Consider the following 22,186-nt stretch of genomic DNA (forward strand, 5'->3'; position numbering starts at 1 on the left):
TGGAGGTGATAACCTCAAAGCTTTTCTAAGTATGTTGGATTATTGCCATGTCCAGTGACCTCAGCTTTGTCTGCTTAGTGAGTTTTTTATCCTTTCTGTAATTTCTGCCACATCCCTTGATTGCTGCTTAGGTACCTCGCCAGTGTCCCAGATGGTACTTCCAGTTCTCTTGTGGACGTTGAAATTAAATAGCTCCACTGTTAGGAATCATAGAAAAGAAGGAGTAAATAGGATCCAAATGGGGTGAACTATTTGAGTAATAAAACATACCTTTTTATATCTAATTTTGCTTCTGCAGAAGCCCTTTTTCCTACTTCATTGTGCTTGACTGTGTTCTGAAGTGTTACAGTTAGAGAGTTACACCAGATAAGTAAGTAAATGTGGTCTGTTACGTTCCATGATACACTTTTCAAAAGACAATGTTTTCTTACTATAGGTGAGAAATTGGATCTATAATAGTGATAATGGCTAACACGAATGTAATACTCGTGATGTACGAGACACTCTCCTAAGTGTTTCAAATATACTCATTTAATCTTCACAACAACAATATCTTAACTGTTATCTTACAGGTAGCCCGTGTTCCTAACTTCTATGCCACTTCTTTGGTTCCTAACTTCTAACCATCAGGGTGATAGAAAATGTGCAGATACAAATCCCAGTGGTAGAATAGCAAATGCATGCTTAATTTTGCTCCTGTTTTAGAAACTTAACACATATGAGAATTACAAAGCATGCAGTTGGGGACTTAGGCAAGCAATCTCTAGAGCTGAGTTTCAGCAGGCTTTTCCTACTTAAATAGATATTTTATCAAGTATCTTCTTTTTTCTTTTGAGAGATCTTTGGTGACTTGAGTAAGGCAGTACAAATGAAGTTTCTTTTCAAAAGCTTATGTAGAGTTTATTAAAAAAAATTAAGAATTAGAACAAATTTAAAGCTTATGCACTTAAAAGTATCATATAGAGTAGTAGTTAGAGGTAGTGAAAGCACTGCAGATTTTTTTAGGAGAGATTTCTTCGGGGGAGGTTTACTCATTAAAACACTTGTGTGCTTAGCGCTGCTTCTGGAGGAAGCCCTTTGTAGCCTTAAAGTAAGTTATTTATTTTTTGGGTATTTAATTTCCTTACTGATGTAACATCCTCTACAGATGCATTGAAAGCACACAGCAACCTCCTCCAGGAACTCTTTCCTTTTTTGCCCCCACCTGCAGTAATCTCTCTTTTTTCAGTCTCTTATAACACTTTGTCTCTACTTTACAGGACTGTTTCATTTTTTCATCCTCATTCTGCCAGGTGTTAGCCATGGTCCCGAAGACTTAGATATGTTTACAGTTTTTTTGTTACTGGTTATTATTTTTGAATAAATAAATAAGTGGAAATGAAGATCTTTCTGCCTTTTCAGACCATTTTATACACTCTAGATGGAACCACCTGCAGACTAGTGGTACTCGAATTGCTACTCAGTGCATTTGTATAGCTTGGGAACTTATGACTGTCCACCAGTCTTTTAAAATAATAGAAGCCCATTTGAAAATGTTTTGCCACAAATTTATTTCATGAATATATAATTAATGCCAGATTCCACCTGATTATTCATTAGCCTTCTGAGTCTGTTTCCTATAAAACAGGGAGAATGATACCTACTTTACAAAGCAGTTGTGAGCATTAAGTTAGATAACATCTGTGAAAGATCCTATTACACAATTATCCAATTACTGGCTTATAAATGGTTCTTCTTAACTGTGGGTTGAAATCAAACATTCTACATCTCAGTTATCTTTAACAGTGTTTGAAATTAGCTAGTAATCTTACCATGAGATAAAGCAACATACCATCGAGCACAGTTTTTTAAAACTTCTCATTAAAATATTTCATAGGCAATCTTGGTGTATTACCTGGGGTCCTTCCACCTTATATTCAGGATCCCATCACTTGGGCACGTCTGTATGCACGTGTATATAACTAATTGATGTTTTGTAGTGGTTTTTTTTTTTTTTTTGGCCGTGCCGTGCAGCATGCGGGATCTTAGTTCCCCGACCAGGGATCAAACCTGTGCCCCCTGCAGTGGAAGCGCAGAGTGTTAACCACTGGACCACCAGGAAAGTCCCTTGTAGTGTTTGTATTGCACAGTTTTGATTTTTGGATGTGGCCCTCCTCGCTGTAATGTTAGTCTCTGTAGCACAGTAGCTAAGACATTGAGTGCATGTGTGTCAACAGTTGTTGTCCTGGAAGAGAGTAAAGTACCTGCTTTACAGATGGAGAACCTGAAAGACAGGATGTTTCCAGAGTTACTGTGTTTATGTCAGCCCTTTTAAATGAAGCATCGGGCTGCATCGGAAGAACATCCTTGAGCAAATGAGCCGCAACTAATCCTAACCCAAATAAAGCTACCACATAATCTCTCTCCCTCCCAGAATTAACAGTGGTCTTAGTGGACTCATTTGTTCAAGTGAAGGGGTGGGGCCAGAAAACTCTTAAAGCCCTTTTTAGCACTTATATGTGATCTCTCTGAGCTCTTAGGTTTTATTTGACTTGTCCACCTCTTAAAAACATCACAAGCTTTAATTTTGTTCCACCTGTGGATATCAGTTTGTTCACCATTGGTGACATATTTTTAGAAAAGAATTTAATATTTGGAGGGGAGATCTATGTCTTTCAGAGGGTTATGTTTGTTTTTCCTGAAAAAATGAGCATCTAATAGATGCTTCCCTATGGCTATATAGGTCAGGTCCTAGAATAGTAAATGTAAACTTTTAAAGTAAATTTGATGCATACTCATGTGCATTCAACAGACACAGTGCCAGCATGGGATGAGGATGCACCCATTTTGTTCTCTGCCTGTCCCTTGACAACACTCCAGCCTTTCTGCAGGGCCGCAGGAAAATGCACAGTGATTCTGATGGCTCTCACTTTAAATTCAGGACCACTAACTTGAACAGGACCATAGTGGGGTCCAGCATTCCTTCTACACGACTTATTCTCTGGCTTTCCTAGATGAGGATTTCACACTTCTCCTCTCTCAACCACTAACCACCCCCTCCCCCTTCACTCCTCCACTCCCACCTCCACTGATGAGAAAAAAAAAGCAACCAGAAGGAAGTGTCTAACCTCTCCCCTTATCTACTATCGTACCCACAGCTGCACTTGGGCACTCTGATGAGCTTCAATTATTAATATGCCCTCTTATTATGTAAGGCTGATCCTCAGCTAGTCTGATTCACATCCCCCCCTTGCCTACTTACTGCTGTTTCTTTAGTGGTTGCCCCTTCTCTCTCCTGCATCATGAATTATCCCTCTTCCCCCTTTACTGGCTCATTCCTATCAGCATACTCGCATGTTGAAATTGCTCCATCTTTAAAAGAAAAGAGAAATGAAGGGAAAAAAAAACTTCCTGGGGAAACCCCACGATTCCCTATAGCTGCTGCCCCATTTCTGTTCCTCTTTGCAGCAGAAATCTTCAAAAGAGCTGTCCACTCCAGCTTTCCTTGCACTCTGTCCTGGAATCTCTCCATGAAGGCTTTCTACTCCACCACTCTGTCAAAACGGCGCCGACCAAGGTCACTCGTGATCTTTCCAAAGTCTAATCCATGAATCAGGTCTCAGTGAATCAGGTCTCCCTGCCAGCGATACTTAACATGGTCACTCTTTCTTACACTCTTCCCTTGGCTTCCAAGACCCCACTCTTCCTACTTCTCTTACTTCAGTGGCAGGTTGCCCCTCATTTCTCGGATCTTAAACACTGGCGAACCCCAGGGTTGGCCCTTAGACATCTTCCCCTTCTATGCTCACCTCCTAGGTGAATCCAGTAGGTTCCATCCGGTGTCCTAAAATGTCTTCTTTACTAATGGCTTCTGAATTTGTATTTCTAGCTTGGACTTCTCCCCTAACCCACACACTCCCCATGTCCAGTGGCCTTCTTGATTTCTCCCACCTGGAAGTCAACATGTCCAAAGCCGAGCTCCTGATTTTCAGTGCCCCAAACCTATTCCTCCTGCAACCTTCCTCATCTCCAGTTGCTCATGTCAAAAACTGAAGAGTTACTCTTGATTCCTTTCTCAGGATCGCCTGCTTGCTGTACCTTCAAAATAGATCCTAAATACCGTATATTAACGCATATATATGGAATCTAGAAAAATGGTACTCATGAACCTAGTGGCAGGGCAGGAACAGAGACACTGACGTAGAGAACCGACTTGTGGACACAGTGGGGGAAGGGGAGGATGGGACGAATTCAGAGAGTAGCACTGACATATGTACACTATCATGTGTAAAACAGATAGCTAGTGGGAAGCTGCTGTATAGCACAGGGAGATTAGCTCGGTGCTTTGAGATGACCTAGAGGGGTGGGATGGGGAGGGTGGGAGCGAGGCTCAAGAGTGGGGGGATATGTGTCTACATATAGCTGATTCACTTTGTTGTACAGCAGAAACTAACACAACGTTGTAAAGCAATTATAATCCAATAAAGCTGTAAAAAAATAAAAAAAATTTTAAAAAGCTATCAAAAAAAAAGATCCTGAATCTCGCCATTTCTCACAACCTCCACAGCTACCCCCTCACCCAAGCCACGGCCATCTCTTGAATGGATTATTGCCATTGCTTTCTCACTGGCTTCTTTTCTTTCACCCAGAGCAGCCCGAGAGAACCATTTAAAATGTGGAGCCAAATCATTGTGTGCTCAGAGCCTTCCAGTGACTTTCTGTTTCACTGGGGGTAAAAGCTGAAGTCTTTACAGTGGCCTGCAAGACCCCAGTGATCTGGCCCCTTGCTACCTCTTCCACGTTATCATCTTTGTCTCCCTGTCTCTGTGTCTCTCTCTTCCCCCTCCCCTTTCTTCCTCCTCTTGTTACACACCCCCTTCCCATTCTCCCTCTCAATCACTATTCTGGCCACACTGGCCTGCCCGCCTTTCCTTGAAGGACCTAAGCATCTCCCACTTCAGAGCCTTTGCACTTACTGCCAGATATTCCCAGGGGTCACTTCATTCAGTTCAAATGTTGCCTTATCAGGGAGCTCTTCTCTGAAAATCCTGTTAAATATAGCACCTTCCTACATGCATTCCTCCTAACATAATTATTTGTACATTATTAACTCCCCTCCCTCTTTTGAGGTCAGGGAATTCGTTCTGTCACCACTGTATCCTTAAGACCCAGACGGGCCTGGCACCCCGTGGGTGCTGAATGAATGAATGAAGGTGGTGGTGATTCATTGTATGATTTTATTAAGTACAAAGGTCTTGGATTACTTAATAAAACTTTAAGAATTCACACGCAACTTTTAAAAACACTACATAAAATATGATAGGTTCGTATACATGCAAACTCTAACTTACCCACGATCTCGTTTCAACCTGTATTTGATGATGAGGCGGTTACTTACCGATATTTAAATTATGCAGCAGACACTGTGCTAAGATGATCCAGTTTAATCCCCACAATTCAGCATGTGTTGTCATCCCATTTTCCAAAAAGGAAGTGAGGTTTAATGAGTTTGAAGCCAACTGAAGACAGGAAGTGGCAGGGCTGAGGTTGGATCGTGGTGTGCCTAGCTCCAGAACCTGACTTCAGAAGGATGATGCAGCTGCTAAAATAAAAGCTTCCTGGAGATCCTTTCTAATGTTGGTCATGTATATGTTTATATATTTAAATAGGAAATATTTAAGAAATAATGCTTAGTTTTGGAAATCAAGTGTTTAATTTTATAATTGTTAAGCAGTAATAAATTATAAATGAGATACTTTTTTACAAGTTTTGAGCTAAAAGTGAGATCTCATGGCTCTTTGCCCAGTGACCTAGAATAGCTCTGCGATCTGGTTCGTACAGACATATTTTAATACCCTACCTGGTGAGCTATTGCTGTGGTTGTGACGGCTTTTCTGTATGAGTCCGTAGCTACGGATAGCACAGAGCTGGCTTGGAGTGCTGCGGGCTACTTCTCAAGAGGGAAGTGAAACGTGCATTCACAACTTAAGATTTTACAGTTAGCTTTGCAGTAGATGACTGCTCTTCAGAAAGACAGCCTCACGCTCAAGGACAAAAACTCTACGATGGTAGGTGAAACAGAGAGGAAATTGCTAAGTACAAGGAAGAGGATATCGATGAAACAATGCCTAGTCCTCTTTTTCATTTTCTCGTTTTCTAGAAGAGATGGAGCCAAACTCTAGTCAGAGTTGGGGATTCAAACAGCCTCACGCTCTGGTTCTTCCTTCTCTCTGCCACTTCCTACTTACCCTCCAGGTCCACTGTTTGAGGCATGAATCCCCTTCCCGAAGACCTGCGTGATTGGACAACAGTAACCTGGTATTTTGGGTAACACAACGACGAGATTGATAGAACCGACATTTCACTTACAGGTTCCACATGCCTGTGAAGTGAACAGTTGCTGTTTGTTGCACATGCTCCCTGTGGAAGGAAACAAAATGCTGTCCTGGGTTTTTGTAGGAGGTACTTTTTTACAGAATCAAGAAGGTAGTGATGCCCTGGGGTAGTTGGTAACTAACTATATGAAACGAAATCTTGTACATATGTACTGAATATTGTCAGTAAGGACATAAATGTGTTTACCATTACTACCATGAATCTTACAATGTGACTCCACATTCAAGACAGTCTGTTGTCTAATCCACTCTGAAAAAAGAAGCTGTAAGGTAACCTCGTCTTAGAGGTTCTGTTTGTACTATTGGGGAACAAATGTCAGACATGTGAGTGAGAACTAGTTAGAGGAACTGTCCAGCATTCCTCAATTCATTCATGACATGATAGCATTAATTATTTTCGTTGGTCTTACCTAATGTGAGTGAAACTACCAAGCTTTTGTGTTTGCTAGTACCACAACCTTGTGCTATAGATTTTGATTTCTTGTAGATTTTATGCTTTGTATTGGGATGGCATGATTCATTCCTCTCTTTTCACTGTGAGTTTAAAAAATGCAGATTGTGTATTTCAAGGTATTACAATGTGTGTATAATTCAGAATTTTCCCCCAAGTATCTTGACTTCATTATTTAAAAGCCGCTGACATATAATTTTTCAAAGTTTTAAAAAGTAATTAAGGCTGTCTTTAGACAAGACTGTTTATGAACGGAGAAATAAGATAGGAAGTGACAATTAGCAGTGCCTTTTCAGGATTAGCCCATAAGGTGATATGAAGTATTCTTATTGTGTTCTTTAATTTTTGTGGGCTTCGTGTCACGACCTCTTCATTTTTTTTTCCATTCCAACATCTGCTGGCTTTTAAATGGAATAATTTATTTGGTATTTTCAGTGTTTGAGGGTTGATTTGCACATACCCAAGCAGCTGACTGGGTCAGATTTAGGATTGGGCTGTTATGCTGTGACCTTAATAACCAAAGCCTTTTTGGCCTTAAAATACGAAATGTAATTTATTTCATTGTTCTTTCCTTTTTTTTTTTTTTTTTTCTTTTAAACAGGCTGCAGATACTTTGGCAGTGAGGCAAAAGAGAAGAATTTATGATATCACCAATGTCTTGGAAGGAATTGACCTAATTGAAAAAAAGTCAAAAAATAGTATACAATGGAAGTAAGTTACAAACCAGTACTCTGTTCTAAAACCTTTGATTTTCTTATCAGTGCTCTGTAAGATCTGACCTTTCTACCATTTGCCTCTCTGAAGGCCTCTATTTCAGCCATCTACTCTAGTCACACCAGGCCCACCTGTGTCCCTGGACACACCTCTTTGGGCTTCTGTATGTGTCACTTCTATGTTGGGATGTCCCCTTGCTCACTCCACTGTTTAATTTACACTCTTAAAATTAAAATCTTACTGTCTCCCTCAAGCTACTCATTTGGTACACACTGCATACTGCTTTGTATTATTAATTCCTCTCTGCCTAAGTATTTATCTGCCCACCTAGTATAAACTCCTTGAAAACAGGAACTGTGTCTTATACACAGGAGTATGTACTTTGTAAATAATGGTTAGTTGAAATGCATGTTGTCATTTGTTAACTGTTGTATGTTTGAGTGTGATAAACGCTTTCTGTTCCACAAATTTGTCCCCTTTAGCCTTAATTTTTTGGTTTATCTTAGCCAAAAATCCCACCAAAATATATCAAGAGGTTGTAATGTGTTTTACCAGCATCTCAGTCTATATAATGAGACTTCCAGTGTGACAATTTGACTTTGACATCCTCTGGTGCCTCAGTCACCAGCCTGACCTTCTAAAAGACAAAAAGCACACTAGAACATGTTGAGAATTTTTGTACTTTGGTTGTTCTTGGCAATAAATTGTCTAAGCAAACATGTTCAGAGGTATATGGTGCTTAAATTTTCTAAGGATTTTAATGCTTGATTTTTAGAAGAGTGTAAAGATTTTTGTCTTGAATATATTCAGTGAGTTTTACTACTACAAAAATTAAGTGATGTTTACCTGGGTCTGATACTGGGGATATTAATTCTCATATGTTTTTAAGAGGTGTAGGTGCTGGTTGTAATACTAAAGAAGTCATAGATAGATTAAGATATCTTAAAGCCAAAATTGAAGATCTAGAACTGAAGGAAAGAGAACTTGATCAGCAGAAGTTGTGGCTACAGCAAAGCATCAAAAATGTGATGGACGACTCCATTAATAATAGATATCCTTTTAAATAAGCTATACGTATACATAATATCTATATATTCTTTCAGTCTGAAGATCAATTACTTTATTCTAGTGTTTTTAGAGAGTTCAGTTTTGCAAGTGAATATAACATTTTAATTTTATAATTCTTCTAATGATTTATACTAATATTTTAAAATTTTTACCTTTTTAAGTTATACAGTGCATCAGTTAGCACCATTACTGTGTTGCATTGAGAAAAAGAAATTCACCTACATTCAGTCTACCCACTGATAGGATGTAACATGCTAGCTAAAGTGTGCTTAGGGGGTCTGCGAATTTGGAAGTCATTAAGTGCATAGACATACTTAAATCATTGTTCTGTACTTAAATCATTCAGTGTTCTGAAGTAGTAAAAATTCAGCAACTCTCAAAGTTTTGAAAAATTAATTTTGGTTTGAAAATGAAATATTACAGGCCTGCAATCAGTCCAGGATACATTCCGCCTAATATTAACCCAAAGACAGTATTTACTGGAGGGTGGGGTTCCAAGGCTGGTTTATCTATTATATTGGGGGGAAAAAATCATTAGTGATATACTCCATGTGTTTCTTACAATCACTGTGTTCTCTTAGATATCTGTGACTCTCTTGATTTGTGAACTTACCTGTAGTCATATGGAACATTTTAACTACATTTATCTTGTACCACCTCTTATGAACTTTTGACTAATGTATACAATTTATTTTTCGTGTTGTCTTGTCTTTGGTGAACAAGTCCATGGTCTCATTTGTTATTTCCTTTCTATGATCAGAACTCCTTAACAGTTTGATAATAATGGGGGTCTTCAACTGTGCCTTGTGGAACCCCAAGATTCAAAAAGCATTGAACTAGTTGATCATGCACTTTGCTGCACTGCTTTACAAGATTGTGGCCACTCCCAATTCCCCAAACCATGACCCAAGAAGATTCTCGATGCAGAGGCTTGTATAGTTGCTCTTCACTCCCACTGAGAGCATCCTTTTTCCCATCAATATCCTTCCCCCTGAAGCTCCTGTCTCCATGAGGAATGTGTTTTCCATCTCTCTCCCAAGAGTTCTCAATGACAGAGAAATCAAAAGTGGCTTCTTCTTAGAGCAAAGGATGGACACTTCTCTTATGGACCTTTATGTGATTGTCTTTGCCTTTTCAGACTAAAGACTTGTGTTCTTTTTCATCTGACCATATGTGACAGTCCCTTCATGCATTTGGTCATTTTGTTTATTTTGGCCTTCAGATTTATTATCTTAATTTAAACGTCTAGACCTTGATATAAATGTTGTTTCCTTAACTCTATGACAGTACATTTTCCTATGTAACTCATGAAGACATCTGTAATTGCTTTAATGGTAAGTACTGTTAGTAAATTTTTTCTTACATTCTTCCTTTGATCAACCTATTTAGTGTAACGTGATTCAAAATTTTCCATGCACTCACCCTAAGTCATTATTTTCAGGACTTGTGGACATTTTTGGGTCTCACTCTACAGTGCCATGTATTGATAGGCTGCTTTCATTTCTGTTCCCATGACAATAACTGCTTTTCCCAGCTTTCACTTCATTTCCCACATCGGTAGGTATAAACTATGTGTGGGAGAGGCACCTAACTCAGAGAGGGATTAAGCAACAGTCTCAAAGTCACAGAATCACAGAGTCAATGACTAAACTTGAACTAGAACACGGTTCTCATTGGCACTGTTTATGAAAATATATGTAGCAAGTGTGCTGGTCACAAATGGAACCCAAAGAAAGCATGAAGGCAGGGTAAGGTTTATCCATTTTATAATCGGGAAAATTATTCCTCACCCTATTCCACCCCCAGCCTCCATGTTTTCCCCTTAAGATGACAATGTATTAGTAACTAAAATGGGGGGTGGGGGCTGTATTTCCATAATATATATAATACAAGTAAAATGAAATTTTGCATACAGATTTAATTGTGCATGACCTATTAAAAAAGGACAGTCTTGTATCATGCACATACAAAAAATAATCTGCCGAACACCTTGCCAAGTGGAATCTGACTTTCATCTAAGACTACGCTGGTAATATATGTGGGCTTATTGCTCTACTTTGCCACCATATTTCCCAAGTTTTCAAAGAAAGTTTGGGGAAGTATTTTTAATCTTCAACTCAGCAGAGACTGCTGTAGAATTTGGCTTCAAAAGTAAGTTCACTTAAGCTTAAGATTTCACTATATCATACCTAATCTCTAGTATCTCCAGTCATTTAAGTAGTATAAATACTTCAACTAAACAGTGTTACTTAACTAAGGCTAAAAGGTTTCGAGAATCTCAGACTTGACGTGAGATTGGGTGAAAGCAATTTGTTTATGAGAATAGAGCTAACACATTTAACCTGTTCTAAGGTCTAACACATATACTGCCTCATTTAATCCTCAAAAAAAACCCTATGCAGTAAGTTATATTGCCTCCATTTTACAGAATTAAGAACTAAAGCCCAAGGTTACCTAGCTTGGGATTCAAATCCAAGCATTCTGACTCCACAGCCCACACTCTTGGCCACCCCACACTCTTGGCCACTGTATTACAGGATCAGTACTATTTTCTAAAATGTAAAAATCTTTCTTAATTTTTTTGACCAGGTGATACACTTTTGGCCATTCAAGCACCTTCTGGTACACAGCTGGAGGTACCTATTCCAGAAATGGTATGTATGTAGGATAACTTTTGTTAAAATGGATCTACAAGACGGACAAATATATTTTCTTTAGCTGAACATGAGCTAATTGCAAACACTTTTCAAGTTACTGCTTTTAAGTTGTCTGTTTGAAAGTACTGATATCTGAATTTAGATGTCTTCAGTACTTTGGTAAGATTATGGAAGTGACTGAATGAATCATTTAACATTTTACTTTTTTTAAAATTTGATTTTATTTGAGCTAGAAGACATCAAGGAATGAGTAATGATATAGCCAATAATCTTAAAACATCAGTTTGACTATATCTATAACCAATATAACAATCCTGAGGAAAAAGTTCACTTTAAATATCAACAATAATATATTGCTTTAAATTAGGTCTTTAAAAAAACATTTTCTGGCTTATTGAGTCAGAGATATTTATTGACTCTATGCTAATATAAATTTCATGATTTTAGTTTTCAGATTCAAATTTCCTGAAACAAACTGATTTGAAAACTATAACAATCAAAAAAGAGGTAGAAAAAATTACTGTTATCACCTCCCTCTCTTCTCCCAGCTATTCTAGAACTTTGTATTTAGGCGTTTACATTACTGGTTTCTGAAGCCTCGGGATACAAATTACCTTTTTGAAATGGGGGGACTTTACATTTATATCTCTATAGGAAAACTCAGTTGTCTTTGTGCTTTGCTGAATGAAAAAAAGTTTTGACCTGTGAAATAGCTGCCATTTAAGACCGCACATTGAGATGACCACATCAATGGCGGCCGATGCCAGGGGATGGAGTTCCATACATGTGGAGAATGCTTGGAGCGCTGCTGCACACTGACATGTATAATTACACACAAATAGATGGTTTCCAGAATTCTACAACTGGGAGTTTTTGATGCCCAGTATTTAAGAAAAGCTTACTTTTAGGGGCAAGTGGTTTATAGCACTCAATATCCCATTCTACTCTTGGTCTCTCTGTTTTGACTTAACGACTTAATTTTGTCATATTTAGTTAGTCCCTATAGCTTTGCCTGTCTTATTTTTAATGTTTCAGCTTACCTAGAAATGTTGACCTTTATTCATTTGTTTATGCCCAATAACTTCAAAGGGTCAGAATGGACAAAAGAAATACCAGATCAATCTGAAGAGTCATTCAGGACCTATCCACGTGCTGCTTATAAATAAAGAGTCCAGCTCCTCTAAGCCCGTGGTTTTTCCTGTTCCCCCACCTGATGACCTCACACAGCCTTCCTCTCAGCCCTCAACTCCAGTGCCTCCACAGAAATCCAACATGGCAACTCAGAACCTGCCTGAGCAACATGTCTCCGAAAGAAGCCAGAATCTTCAGCAGACTCCAGCCACAGAGTTATCTTCAGGTGGGTTCAGAGCCTTTGTTTTAAAAAGTAGAGAGGGGAAAATATGAATACTGTGTTGACCAAGTTGGAGAGCTTTTCTGAATTTCTCAATTGTGATGTTATTCTATTATCTAGTATAGGAGGCAAAATAGTAAACCTGATCAACAAGTATTAATTTTGTGTCTTCTGTGTGCCCAGCACTGGAATATGTATTATGAGGAAAATTTAAAAAACAGATCCTGTCTATAATTATACTACTACTACTTGTTTCATAGACTGTGTAAATATATGTATTTGCAGTTTTCCTTAGGATTCCATTTTTGGAATTAAACCAAATTTGTTCCCCCACCCCCCTTTTACTATTTACATGTCAGCTTTTTATCTGAGATTTACTTTGTAAGGTTCTTTTATCTCTTAGTAACTCTAGTATATATAATTGAAATTTGTTCTACGTTTAATAAAAATCATACTAGGGATGACTATAGTGACTTATGTCTCCTGTTTCTCTGTATTCTCTATTGTTACACTTTATTTGGAAAGCTTAGTTTTATAGAGTCGATAAGTGGTCTCAACTCCAATTATTTAGGAAATTTTGCCTTCCTAAGTTGTTTGATCTGTGAATGATAAATAGCTAAAAACTGGGCATCAGGAATAGGGGCCACATTTCTTAAATTTATAAAATTTCCTCAGCATCCAGTCCTTTTCCCTTGATTATTACATGGCTAGGTATTTACCAACTCCTTAGTGGTTCCAAATAAAGGACCCATGGTTGCTGAATGAATGACTGCCATGCAATCTAGACGTAGTATTGCAGATAATTTAAAAACTATATTGTATATATTCCAATTTGTTTATTTTTACCTTTATCCTTTTGGGATGTGGTCTACTCTTTGAGTTCACAATAGGTAAGAGTGACACTAAAAAGATCTAACTAGACACAGAATATTTTTCAGCTTCTTGTTGCCCATATCCTTCCCCTATAAGTATTTCCACACCATAGGCCATAGGGATGCACAACAGAAAGTGTCATCTTTCAAAAGCTTATAATCTAATTGGGAAGAATAAAGTAGGCAGGCTTATGGTTTAGCTCAGACACAATTAGTACATTGGCTTTCACAAAGCATTAAAGAAACTTTTGAGCATTTCATTTCTGTACATGATTTTGTATTTGGAAATAGTAAAGAAAACAATTTGGGGCCAGATTAGAGAGGGCCTTGAATATCAGACTGAGTTAGGACTTGGACCTATAAACCAATGAAGATTTGTGACCAGGGAAGTGGCACGTTTAGAACTGTATACTGGTGAGCACAGAAGTAACGTGATGAGGAAAGAAGAGGCTTTTGGCCCTGGGAAGAAGATATTAGAGGCAATGAAGACAGAAGATAAGATGTTTGCAGTTATGCAACTGTGAGAGAACACTGAGGCTAAAATGGGGTGATGACAATGGGATTGGAAAGAGAAATAAGGAAGATTTGAGAAATACTCTTTAGGCAAAATAAGTAACCTTTGATGTGTGAGATCTGAAGATAAAGTTAACAGGACTGTAAAGTGATGTTGCACTTTTAAGGTTGGGTCATTGGGAGAATTATGGCAACACTGACTTTAAAAACTGAGGAGTCAGTTTTGGGAAAACAATGATGAGTTTTTGGGGCTAAATCTTGAGTTCAGAAGTTTAAAAGTAATGCCAAGTACAGATTAGGTGTCATGAAAATTCTGTTTCCATAAAGTTCTAGTACTTTAATTTCGTACTTTTAATCAAGATGCTGATGTTAAATATAACTGCTTAATATATACTGTTTAAATATATGCTGTTTAAATATAACTGCCTTTTTGCTGTTAAAATATATAAAGAGAAGTGTAAAAAAACTTTATCTTTCTCTTTCCAGCGGGATCTATTAGTGGAGATATCATTGATGAGTTAATGTCTTCTGATGGTAAGTAGTTAAAAGATTTAATAAATATAACCTTATACATCAATAATGCTTTTCTAGAATTTATGAGTGGCACATGATATAAAAGAAATGAAGAACCTATATTTTTTAACTGCTTAATGTACTATGATGATTCATGAAATTTACAGTAAGTTATAGGCATCCTTCAGAATTTTTTGCCTGCATTTTGAGGAAAAAGAATTCATAAGGGGATACTTATCACCTTTACTGAATAAACTTCTAAATTGTTGGCATACTAGCCCTTTTTACACCTGAAGAATTTGGCCAAGAAGAGTAAAACAGTGTATCTGAGTCAACAGGAAATCTGAAAACATAGTTTTGTAAACACTCCTACCATGGCCAATTTCAAGCTGCCAATGTAAAGTCAGTATTACTAAGATTAGCCACATCATCGTCTAATCTGAAATAATTTTTAAAAATCAACTAGCTATAATATGGTAGTTACTTTAACAATTACTCTCTGGGCCTCACCTTTCTAAAAGTTCTTGGATTCAGAGTCCTGGTTCCTAACAAATATGTATAGCCGAGACCTAGGAAGTGGCAGCTGTTAAATCAGCCAATGGCACAGTAACCACTTAGACATTTATCAAACACTTCTGTAAAAGCAGAGAATTTCAGCATATTTATTAATTTATGTCTAGTTCCTTTCTCTGTTTTCAAAGTGGTAGCTTATTTAGCAGATCAGAGAAAATACTTTGACCAGTGTTTCTGAATCATAAATTTTAGTGACAAGTTCAACCAATAAAAATTAACTTCTATTTCTCAAGCTAACACTTATAATCAATGCATAAAGTGTCTTTAAAGAAGAATCTTTCAAAATATACACAAAATACAAGTCATTAATTTGATCATTACATTTCCTATTATATATTTCTTAAAAATTGCTGTATAACATGGGAAACATAATTTGGCTTGATGTTTTTGATAGTATTTTATGTTAGACATCATTACCTGTATGTAGAAACCATCTTTAACACTGAATTTATTTTTTGCTTGCAGTGTTTCCGCTTTTACGGCTTTCTCCGACCCCGGCAGATGACTACAACTTTAATTTAGACGATAATGAAGGAGTTTGTGATCTGTTTGATGTCCAGATACTAAATTATTAGATTCCATGGAAACTTGGGACTGTTATCTACCTCTAACTGTGTAACATTTTAGACGTCTTAATAACCTAAGTATTTAAAATTATGAATGTAACACCTTTTTAGTTCACTGATTCTGAAATGTTCTTCCCTAGTACTTTCTTTTTTACTTCACAAAACTTCAACCATAAGAACAAAGGATTCTGATTGCTTCAGGGGAAAAAGTGATTTCATATCCACCAACTCCCTACCCTCAAGTAATTACATTCTGGAATTTCAACTTTTCCTCCCATTCTGAATCCTTCTGTTTTTTTCCTTATATGAGAGGAAAGTTAAAGTAGACTTAAGGTCATCAAAAACAAAAAAGTTGGCCAAGGGCTCATCATTTGTTTGTCTTACATTTTTACTGCCACGAGACTGTCCATATTTCTGTGTATCCTCTGATCCAGACATTCACTGCCACTTATAAAGTGAAGAGTGTAAACTAGGATATATTAACTGTTTCAGTGAACAGATTTTGTGAAGTGCCTTCTGTTTTAGCACTTTAAGTTTATCACATTTTGTTGACTTCTGACATTCCACTTTCCTAGGTTATAGGAAAGATCTGTTTATGTAGTTTGTTTTTAAAATGTGCCAATGCCTGTACATTAACAAGATTTTTAAAAATAAAATTGTATAAAGCATTTAATTTATTGGTCTTTTTGGGGAATTTGATGCATCACCAGTGTATTACAACTGAGCCATTAATCTTGTAGCTTCATCAACATTAACTGGTTCGTTTTCATGAGACTGCTGAGGAATCTGGAGAGAAAATTACATTTAAAAATTTAGATAACAATAGCAAACAAAAATGACATAATCTACTGACATATAATCTATTATTCAATATAATTTCTTCTAGTTGTACTTTTGGAAATAGAACAATAAATTCCCATATTTTAGACTCAATGTTTTAAAGTCTGAATAAGCTATACATACTACAGAGCCAAATACTAAAAATTACAATCAATACAGGCTTTGAAAATTTGGAGTTTAATTTATTAGCCTTCAGTTTATTAGCCAGAACAAAAGGAAGTGATTTCCACTCACCAGCTGTTTCTGCAGAGGTTCAAGGGAAAGGCCTTTTAAGAAGTGTGCAAGTTCCTTTTGTATATCTACAAAAGCTTTATTCACTCTGTTAACTTTTTCATCGTTCATGATGTTTATCTTTAAAAAAAAAGAGAGCCTTAATCCGTGATCTCACAACCATTAAGCATAAAAATATAGGCAACCTTAATTTAATCTTGTTACCCCCCAAATCTATAAACTCTTATCAATCCTACCAATTTGTGGAGACAATTTACACTAAAATTCTTACAGTCTTATTGGGACATTTTAGACAAAAGGTTCTGTTTTTTAAAAAATAAGAATTGTGTGGATATACCTCATACCTTGAGTTTCCTGGTATAAGCAGGCCAAAATATGTGACCACGATCTTTCTAAGCTACGGTGCTATCGTCTCTCATCTGTAAAATGAGGAACCTGGATGGCATGCTTCCAGGGTCCTTCTAACAGTACGTCTCTGAATCCTTCCTTGATGGAAGTGCCTGGCAGTCTCTTGAGGACAGTGGCCCCTGTAGCCTTCCTCGCTTGAATCTGAAAGGTGGGGGTGGTATTCTTTTTCTTCACAGCTGCTCACCCAACTCTTTCTCCTTCAAAACTTTTGGCTCTTTTGCATTTTATGCATCAGGACATTCTGACACCCCTCTCCTCATTACTGTCACCTACCAACACCATGATTACTTGCTCCTTTGTGAAAGATCTCAAACCATGGCTCACTGACCCCTCTCACGCCTGGCGTCGCTGCTTAGTGGCTACAACAAAAACCTATCCTATAGCTTCTTAATCTCTTCAGGTCCTCATCTCCAGGGGTCTTTTCCACGACCTACCTTGCCATCACTCCCATGCATTACCTTAGGCTGCATCATTACCTGTTACCGCACCACCTCCTATCCTTCTATTCACTTATTTTATTAATAATTCTTAAATCTCACTGAAATCTTTTCCTACCAAGTTCACTATTGTTCACATTTTCATATCCCCACTTTTTCCTTTAGCCTGCACAGATTCCATGACCACTAATCAGTCACTCCTTCACACCCTCTTAACTCTCCTTCTCTTCTCTCCCTCAATCAGACTTGCCTGGCAACCTAGCTAAACTCAAGTATCAGCCTTTTCTGAGCCCCAAACTGAAGCTGTAGAAAATCATAACTGGCTGACTGGCTTCACTTTAAGTTCATGGCCACCAACTTCAATTTACCATTTATACAGTGCCTGGCAATCGTACAACCTCCCCCTAAGTTAGGCTGCTTTGTCAGAAAAGTGTTCGATACTTTCTCCAACCAGGCTGCCTACCCACAGATCTTTTCCATTAGCATCCATAAAGCTTCTAGGACTTCCTATCCAAACAAAATAATTTGCCTCACATACACCAAGCCTTCACCCAGCTGGGGGTCTTTGCACTCACTATTCTTTCTGCCTAGAACATGCTGCTCCCAACACTTCCCAGCAGTTTGCATCACTGGCTCCTATCAGTCAGGTCTTGGCTTCAATGTCAACCCTGAAGACAATTCTATCTAAAACTGTCACCCCCAAACCCCAGTCATATCACCCAGCTTTATTTCCTTTTTAGCATTTCCAAAGTCATGAAATTGCTCCATCAAAAAGTTTAACTCAGCTAGTTCATGAAGACTGAAAGACAAAATGTTACTTTTCTATGGACCATTATGATAACTACTAAGTCCTCTAGAGGTGACTCCACCTACTACTTAAGCTTGAAAACATTTTCTTGAATAATCTTCTTAAGGAGTCTACTTAATCTTGAAGAAATTTCCCATTCCCCAAATATTTTGAAATAAAGATAGAGCAACTGCTTTCTTTTCAAATTTTGTATTTTAAGAAACAAAATATTTTATCTTCTATTTTTAGGCTTTTATCTGAGTTCTAGATATCTTCAGAAAAATAAGAATTACCGAGGAGAAAAAGAATGGGTGTTGACTGACATTCCATGTCTTGGCTCTGTTGAAAGCTTCTTGAATATATATGAGTTTAGAGATAACTTTTCCATACCATGGTTTTTTATGATTTCTATGCTCTGAGAAAGCTATTAAAACTGTTACTTGGAGCCTCATACATTTGCAGTTAAAATGCTTTCTTCTTTTTGCACATTTGGATTCAAGAAAGGGAGGTTATTTTTCTTCATCTTTTTTTCTTTTTTAAAACAAATGTTTAAAATCATCTTGCTTTTGTAGGAAAGGCTAAGAACCTGTTTTAAATATTAGCATTCAGTTTTTCAGTAGCTTTACAATTATGCTTTGCTTGTAAACAATAAAGTCAGAGTGCTTAAGTGATACTAACCTTCTTCAGATTAGTGGTAACTGGTTTTGCTTTATTTTTAACCTTAAAGCTTTTTTGGCTGGCTATGTGGAATACATTCCTGGACTTCCGTCCTCTTAGTTTGTTCTTGGCCATTGTCTAGGAAAGAAAGAAAAGGAGCTCAATTAAGTTGCCCACATTTATAAACTAAATCAATTTAAGTTTTGGAAGTAAAGGTACCAATTAAATCTAAGAAATTCCACCTTACTCCTGATTATTTTTAAAGTTGCTGCTTGTATTAAAATTATCTCCATGTCCTTTTGGTCCCACTAGATTTTTCTGTTTCAGTGCAGAGTGTGAAGCTAATTCTTTTCTGCATCTCCAGCACCTGGCCCATAAGAGGCTCTGCATTAATTTCTGCCAGTTAGAGTCATTAATTAATATTCTCAACACAACAATTGTTTTTATTCAGCTCTCTGCAGCATCTGACAACGCTAACCATCACCATCCATCCTTCTGCTAGTTTACATACTGCTATTCCATTCTGGTTCCTTTCATACTCTAGGACTGACTCCCTTCTCCTTCCTTCTTTCATTCCTTTTTACTTGCCCCATTTTCACTCCTGTGTGCACCTCCTCAAAACCAGTACTTAATATTACACTTCCTAACCCCCGCGTTAAATTACTTTCATGACTTCCACATCACCTCTATGTGAATGGCTCTCGTCTAAAAACTGTAGGTATTATCTTTGTTTTACAGCTAAACACACTAAGCCTATAAATTCTACTTGAGAAACATCTCTCAAACCTGTCTTTAACAATGCACGTGAGGAACAATTTAAAAAATATTAATAGTTAAGATTTATTAAGCTTCTATTACATGTACAGCACTATGCTAACATTTTATGTGTTTTAACTAATTTACTCCTTACAACAACACTTTGTAGGAGGTACTATTTTATCCTCATTTTATAGATTAAAAAAAAAAAAAACTGATGCAAAGAGAAGTTAATCTGCCCATTGTCGCACTATTAGTAGTCAGAGAATGCCAAGATTCAAAGCCAAGCAGACTAGATCCTGAGCTCTCATTATGTGATGTGGCCTCTCGTATATAAATAAAAATGCAGTACAAAAACATGATTTAGTACTGCCTAGTTCAGGACTGGGTTACTGCTTTAGTCCCTAGGACTATTTGGTTAGACTCTGGGTTGGGACAAACTATACCCATGGACCCAATCAGGTCAGGCACCTGTCTTTGTAAATGACGTTTTATTAGAACGCAGCTATGTCCATTCGATTATGTATGTTTTGTCTGTGGCTGCTTTCCTGCGACAACTGTGGCTCGCAAAGCCTAAAATATTTACTATTTGGCCCTTTACAGAAAGACTGTCAACCCCTGGCTTAAGCCACATGCATTCAAGTCTATTCTGCATAGTGGTATAAAATGAACCGTCCCAATGTTAAAATCCTTCAGTGGCTCCTCCAACCCACAAGGAGCAATATTCTTTGTCCTGACATATTGCTGGAAACCTGACTCTAGCATAAATCTATCAAAGGTATCTCCTGCTATTTCTCTATACCCACTCTAGTCTACTAATTACTCTCTGAAGACACCTTGCACATTCTTCCTTTCTTCCCTTTGCTCACATTGTATCTCTCCTCCTTCAATGTCTAGCCTCAGGAACAACAGAGACAGCAATGCTTCCGAACCCCAACAGAACTCCTTCTAAAAAAAAAAAAAAAAAAAAAAATGAACACAGTAGAAAATACATGACTATTATAGAAGCAGAAAATACACATAAACCACCCCCAAATTAAATAATCTAAAATTCTTCCAATAAGTAACCAAAATCCAACCATTCATCTAGTATTCATTAATCAATTACTATGTACCAAGTGTGGTACAGAACCTATATACATACATATGAAACATATACAAACACAAGAAACATAAAGATAGGTGCTGTAATTGACAGCATACGAGTGGAGTCACAAAAGGGAAAGATCCAATAGAGGTGGGGACTTGAGGAAGGTTCGTGGAGAAGCTGATAGCCTAGTTGGGGGGGGGGGTAGGGGGATAGGGATTTTCTCTAACAACCACGTGGAAACTGGTGACAACAGAACAACCCAAAACTGGTACCCTGCCGTGGGCTGAAGGCCCAGCAGGCATGGGGGTTTCAGGCCGGAGCCAGCAGGCCTGCGGCCGAGTAGGACTGCCTAAGGCAGCGAGCGACGACGGAACGGAGCCGCCAGACGGCAGCAGCCCGCGGACGGCCAATCCTGTCTCAACCCGCGGAAACTTCACGCCAGCGCGCCGGAAAATTTTTCTATTAACCTCTCACCAGTCCTCCGATACCCTCTTGCAGGGGTTTAAGCTCCAGGTAACGCCATCTGCACGCGCAGGATCCAGGAAGTTCCGGGATGAAGGAGCCAGTCAAGGGTCCTCTCTCAGGTCGTAGTTCCGCCCACCGAGCGAAACTCCGCCCACAGGGCGGAGTGCTGCCCCGTGAGCTTGGTCCTGACGGAGATAAGCCCCGCCCACCGTGCGTCGTTCCGCCCACCGAGCGTCGTTCCGCCCATTGGCTGGTTCCCACCCACCTAACGTAGTCCTGTCCATAGAACCATGTCAGCCGCGGAGCACCCTTCCCTAAACACAGGACCCTCCCTGTTAACATCCCTTGCCGTTCGCTGGGTTAAGAACCTCTACTTAGCTGAGGCGTCGAAGACGCGGCAAAGTCTCGAGTTCCTCGCGGGGGTATGTGTACAGAAACCACCCGAAGTGTCTGAGTCACCAGAGCCACACAGACCGTAACACAGGTAGTCGGCCCTCAGCCGCTTACTGCTGGCTGGCTCTGTCCGCGCTCCCAGGAGGTGGCGCTGCGCACCTCTGAGTGGCGTCCCGGGTTTGGTTGGAGGAACAAAGAACCTAATGTCTGGAACAGATCTAGAACTATAATCTCCCAAGGGAAAATTTGTAGTGAGCCAAAAGTTGAAATGCTTTTCTCATTGAAGTTTCCTTGCTTCAAAATGAGAATTTCTGACAGCACAGCAGAGGCACAAGAAAATATCAGTAAGTTGTAAAACAAGAATCAGGGAACTTAGAAAATCTTAGAAGAAACATTTTTGCCTTCCAGTTTTATGTCTGTGTGTGTATATTTCCCAGTTAAGGTGTTCTGAGTTGAGTTTTCTAGAAAAT

General features: G+C 38.3%; 2 protein-coding genes across 5 annotated transcripts in view; one reads left to right on the plus strand and one right to left on the minus strand.

The window, feature by feature from the left end:
* E2F5 (E2F transcription factor 5) overlaps positions 1 to 16,288 on the plus strand; it is a 28,457-nt gene extending 12,169 nt beyond the window's left edge. Inside the window, exons 2-8 of the mRNA XM_061171946.1 lie at positions 7,427 to 7,536; positions 8,429 to 8,590; positions 9,898 to 9,941; positions 11,197 to 11,261; positions 12,354 to 12,621; positions 14,487 to 14,534; positions 15,552 to 16,288. Of these exons, the coding sequence (XP_061027929.1) occupies positions 7,427 to 7,536; positions 8,429 to 8,590; positions 9,898 to 9,941; positions 11,197 to 11,261; positions 12,354 to 12,621; positions 14,487 to 14,534; positions 15,552 to 15,661 (807 nt within the window). The 3' untranslated portion in view covers positions 15,662 to 16,288. The remainder of the gene's footprint in view (positions 1 to 7,426; positions 7,537 to 8,428; positions 8,591 to 9,897; positions 9,942 to 11,196; positions 11,262 to 12,353; positions 12,622 to 14,486; positions 14,535 to 15,551) is intronic.
* RBIS (ribosomal biogenesis factor) lies at positions 15,286 to 21,465 on the minus strand. Of its 4 annotated transcripts, none has more exons than XM_061171947.1 (5): positions 21,333 to 21,465; positions 20,605 to 20,716; positions 19,034 to 19,150; positions 16,727 to 16,843; positions 15,286 to 16,438 (listed from the first exon to the last, which is right to left on the minus strand). In XM_061171947.1, the coding sequence occupies exons 2-5, from the start codon at positions 20,611 to 20,613 to the stop codon at positions 16,367 to 16,369; spliced, it is 315 nt and encodes a 104-aa protein (XP_061027930.1). In that variant the 5' UTR covers positions 20,614 to 20,716; positions 21,333 to 21,465; the 3' UTR covers positions 15,286 to 16,366. The 4 variants fall into 4 exon arrangements, with proteins under 4 accessions (XP_061027930.1, XP_061027931.1, XP_061027932.1 ...); XM_061171948.1 differs by having other exon boundaries at positions 21,326 to 21,465; XM_061171949.1 differs by having other exon boundaries at positions 15,411 to 16,438; positions 20,638 to 20,716.
* Between the last annotated feature and the right edge of the window lie 721 nt (positions 21,466 to 22,186).

This window comes from Eubalaena glacialis, chromosome 17, assembly GCF_028564815.1.
Source record: "Eubalaena glacialis isolate mEubGla1 chromosome 17, mEubGla1.1.hap2.+ XY, whole genome shotgun sequence".
Taxonomy (NCBI): Eukaryota; Metazoa; Chordata; class Mammalia; order Artiodactyla; family Balaenidae; genus Eubalaena; species Eubalaena glacialis.

Bases quoted from the DNA above. Each gene is read 5' to 3' on its own strand.
- RBIS (XM_061171947.1), bottom strand. The intron at 16,844-19,033 runs GTTAGTATCACT...TTTTTTTTAAAG, and splicing joins TTACCACTAATCTGAAGAAG to ATAAACATCATGAACGATGA. The intron at 16,439-16,726 runs GTGAGTGGAAAT...TTTTCTCTCCAG, and splicing joins AACCTCTGCAGAAACAGCTG to ATTCCTCAGCAGTCTCATGA.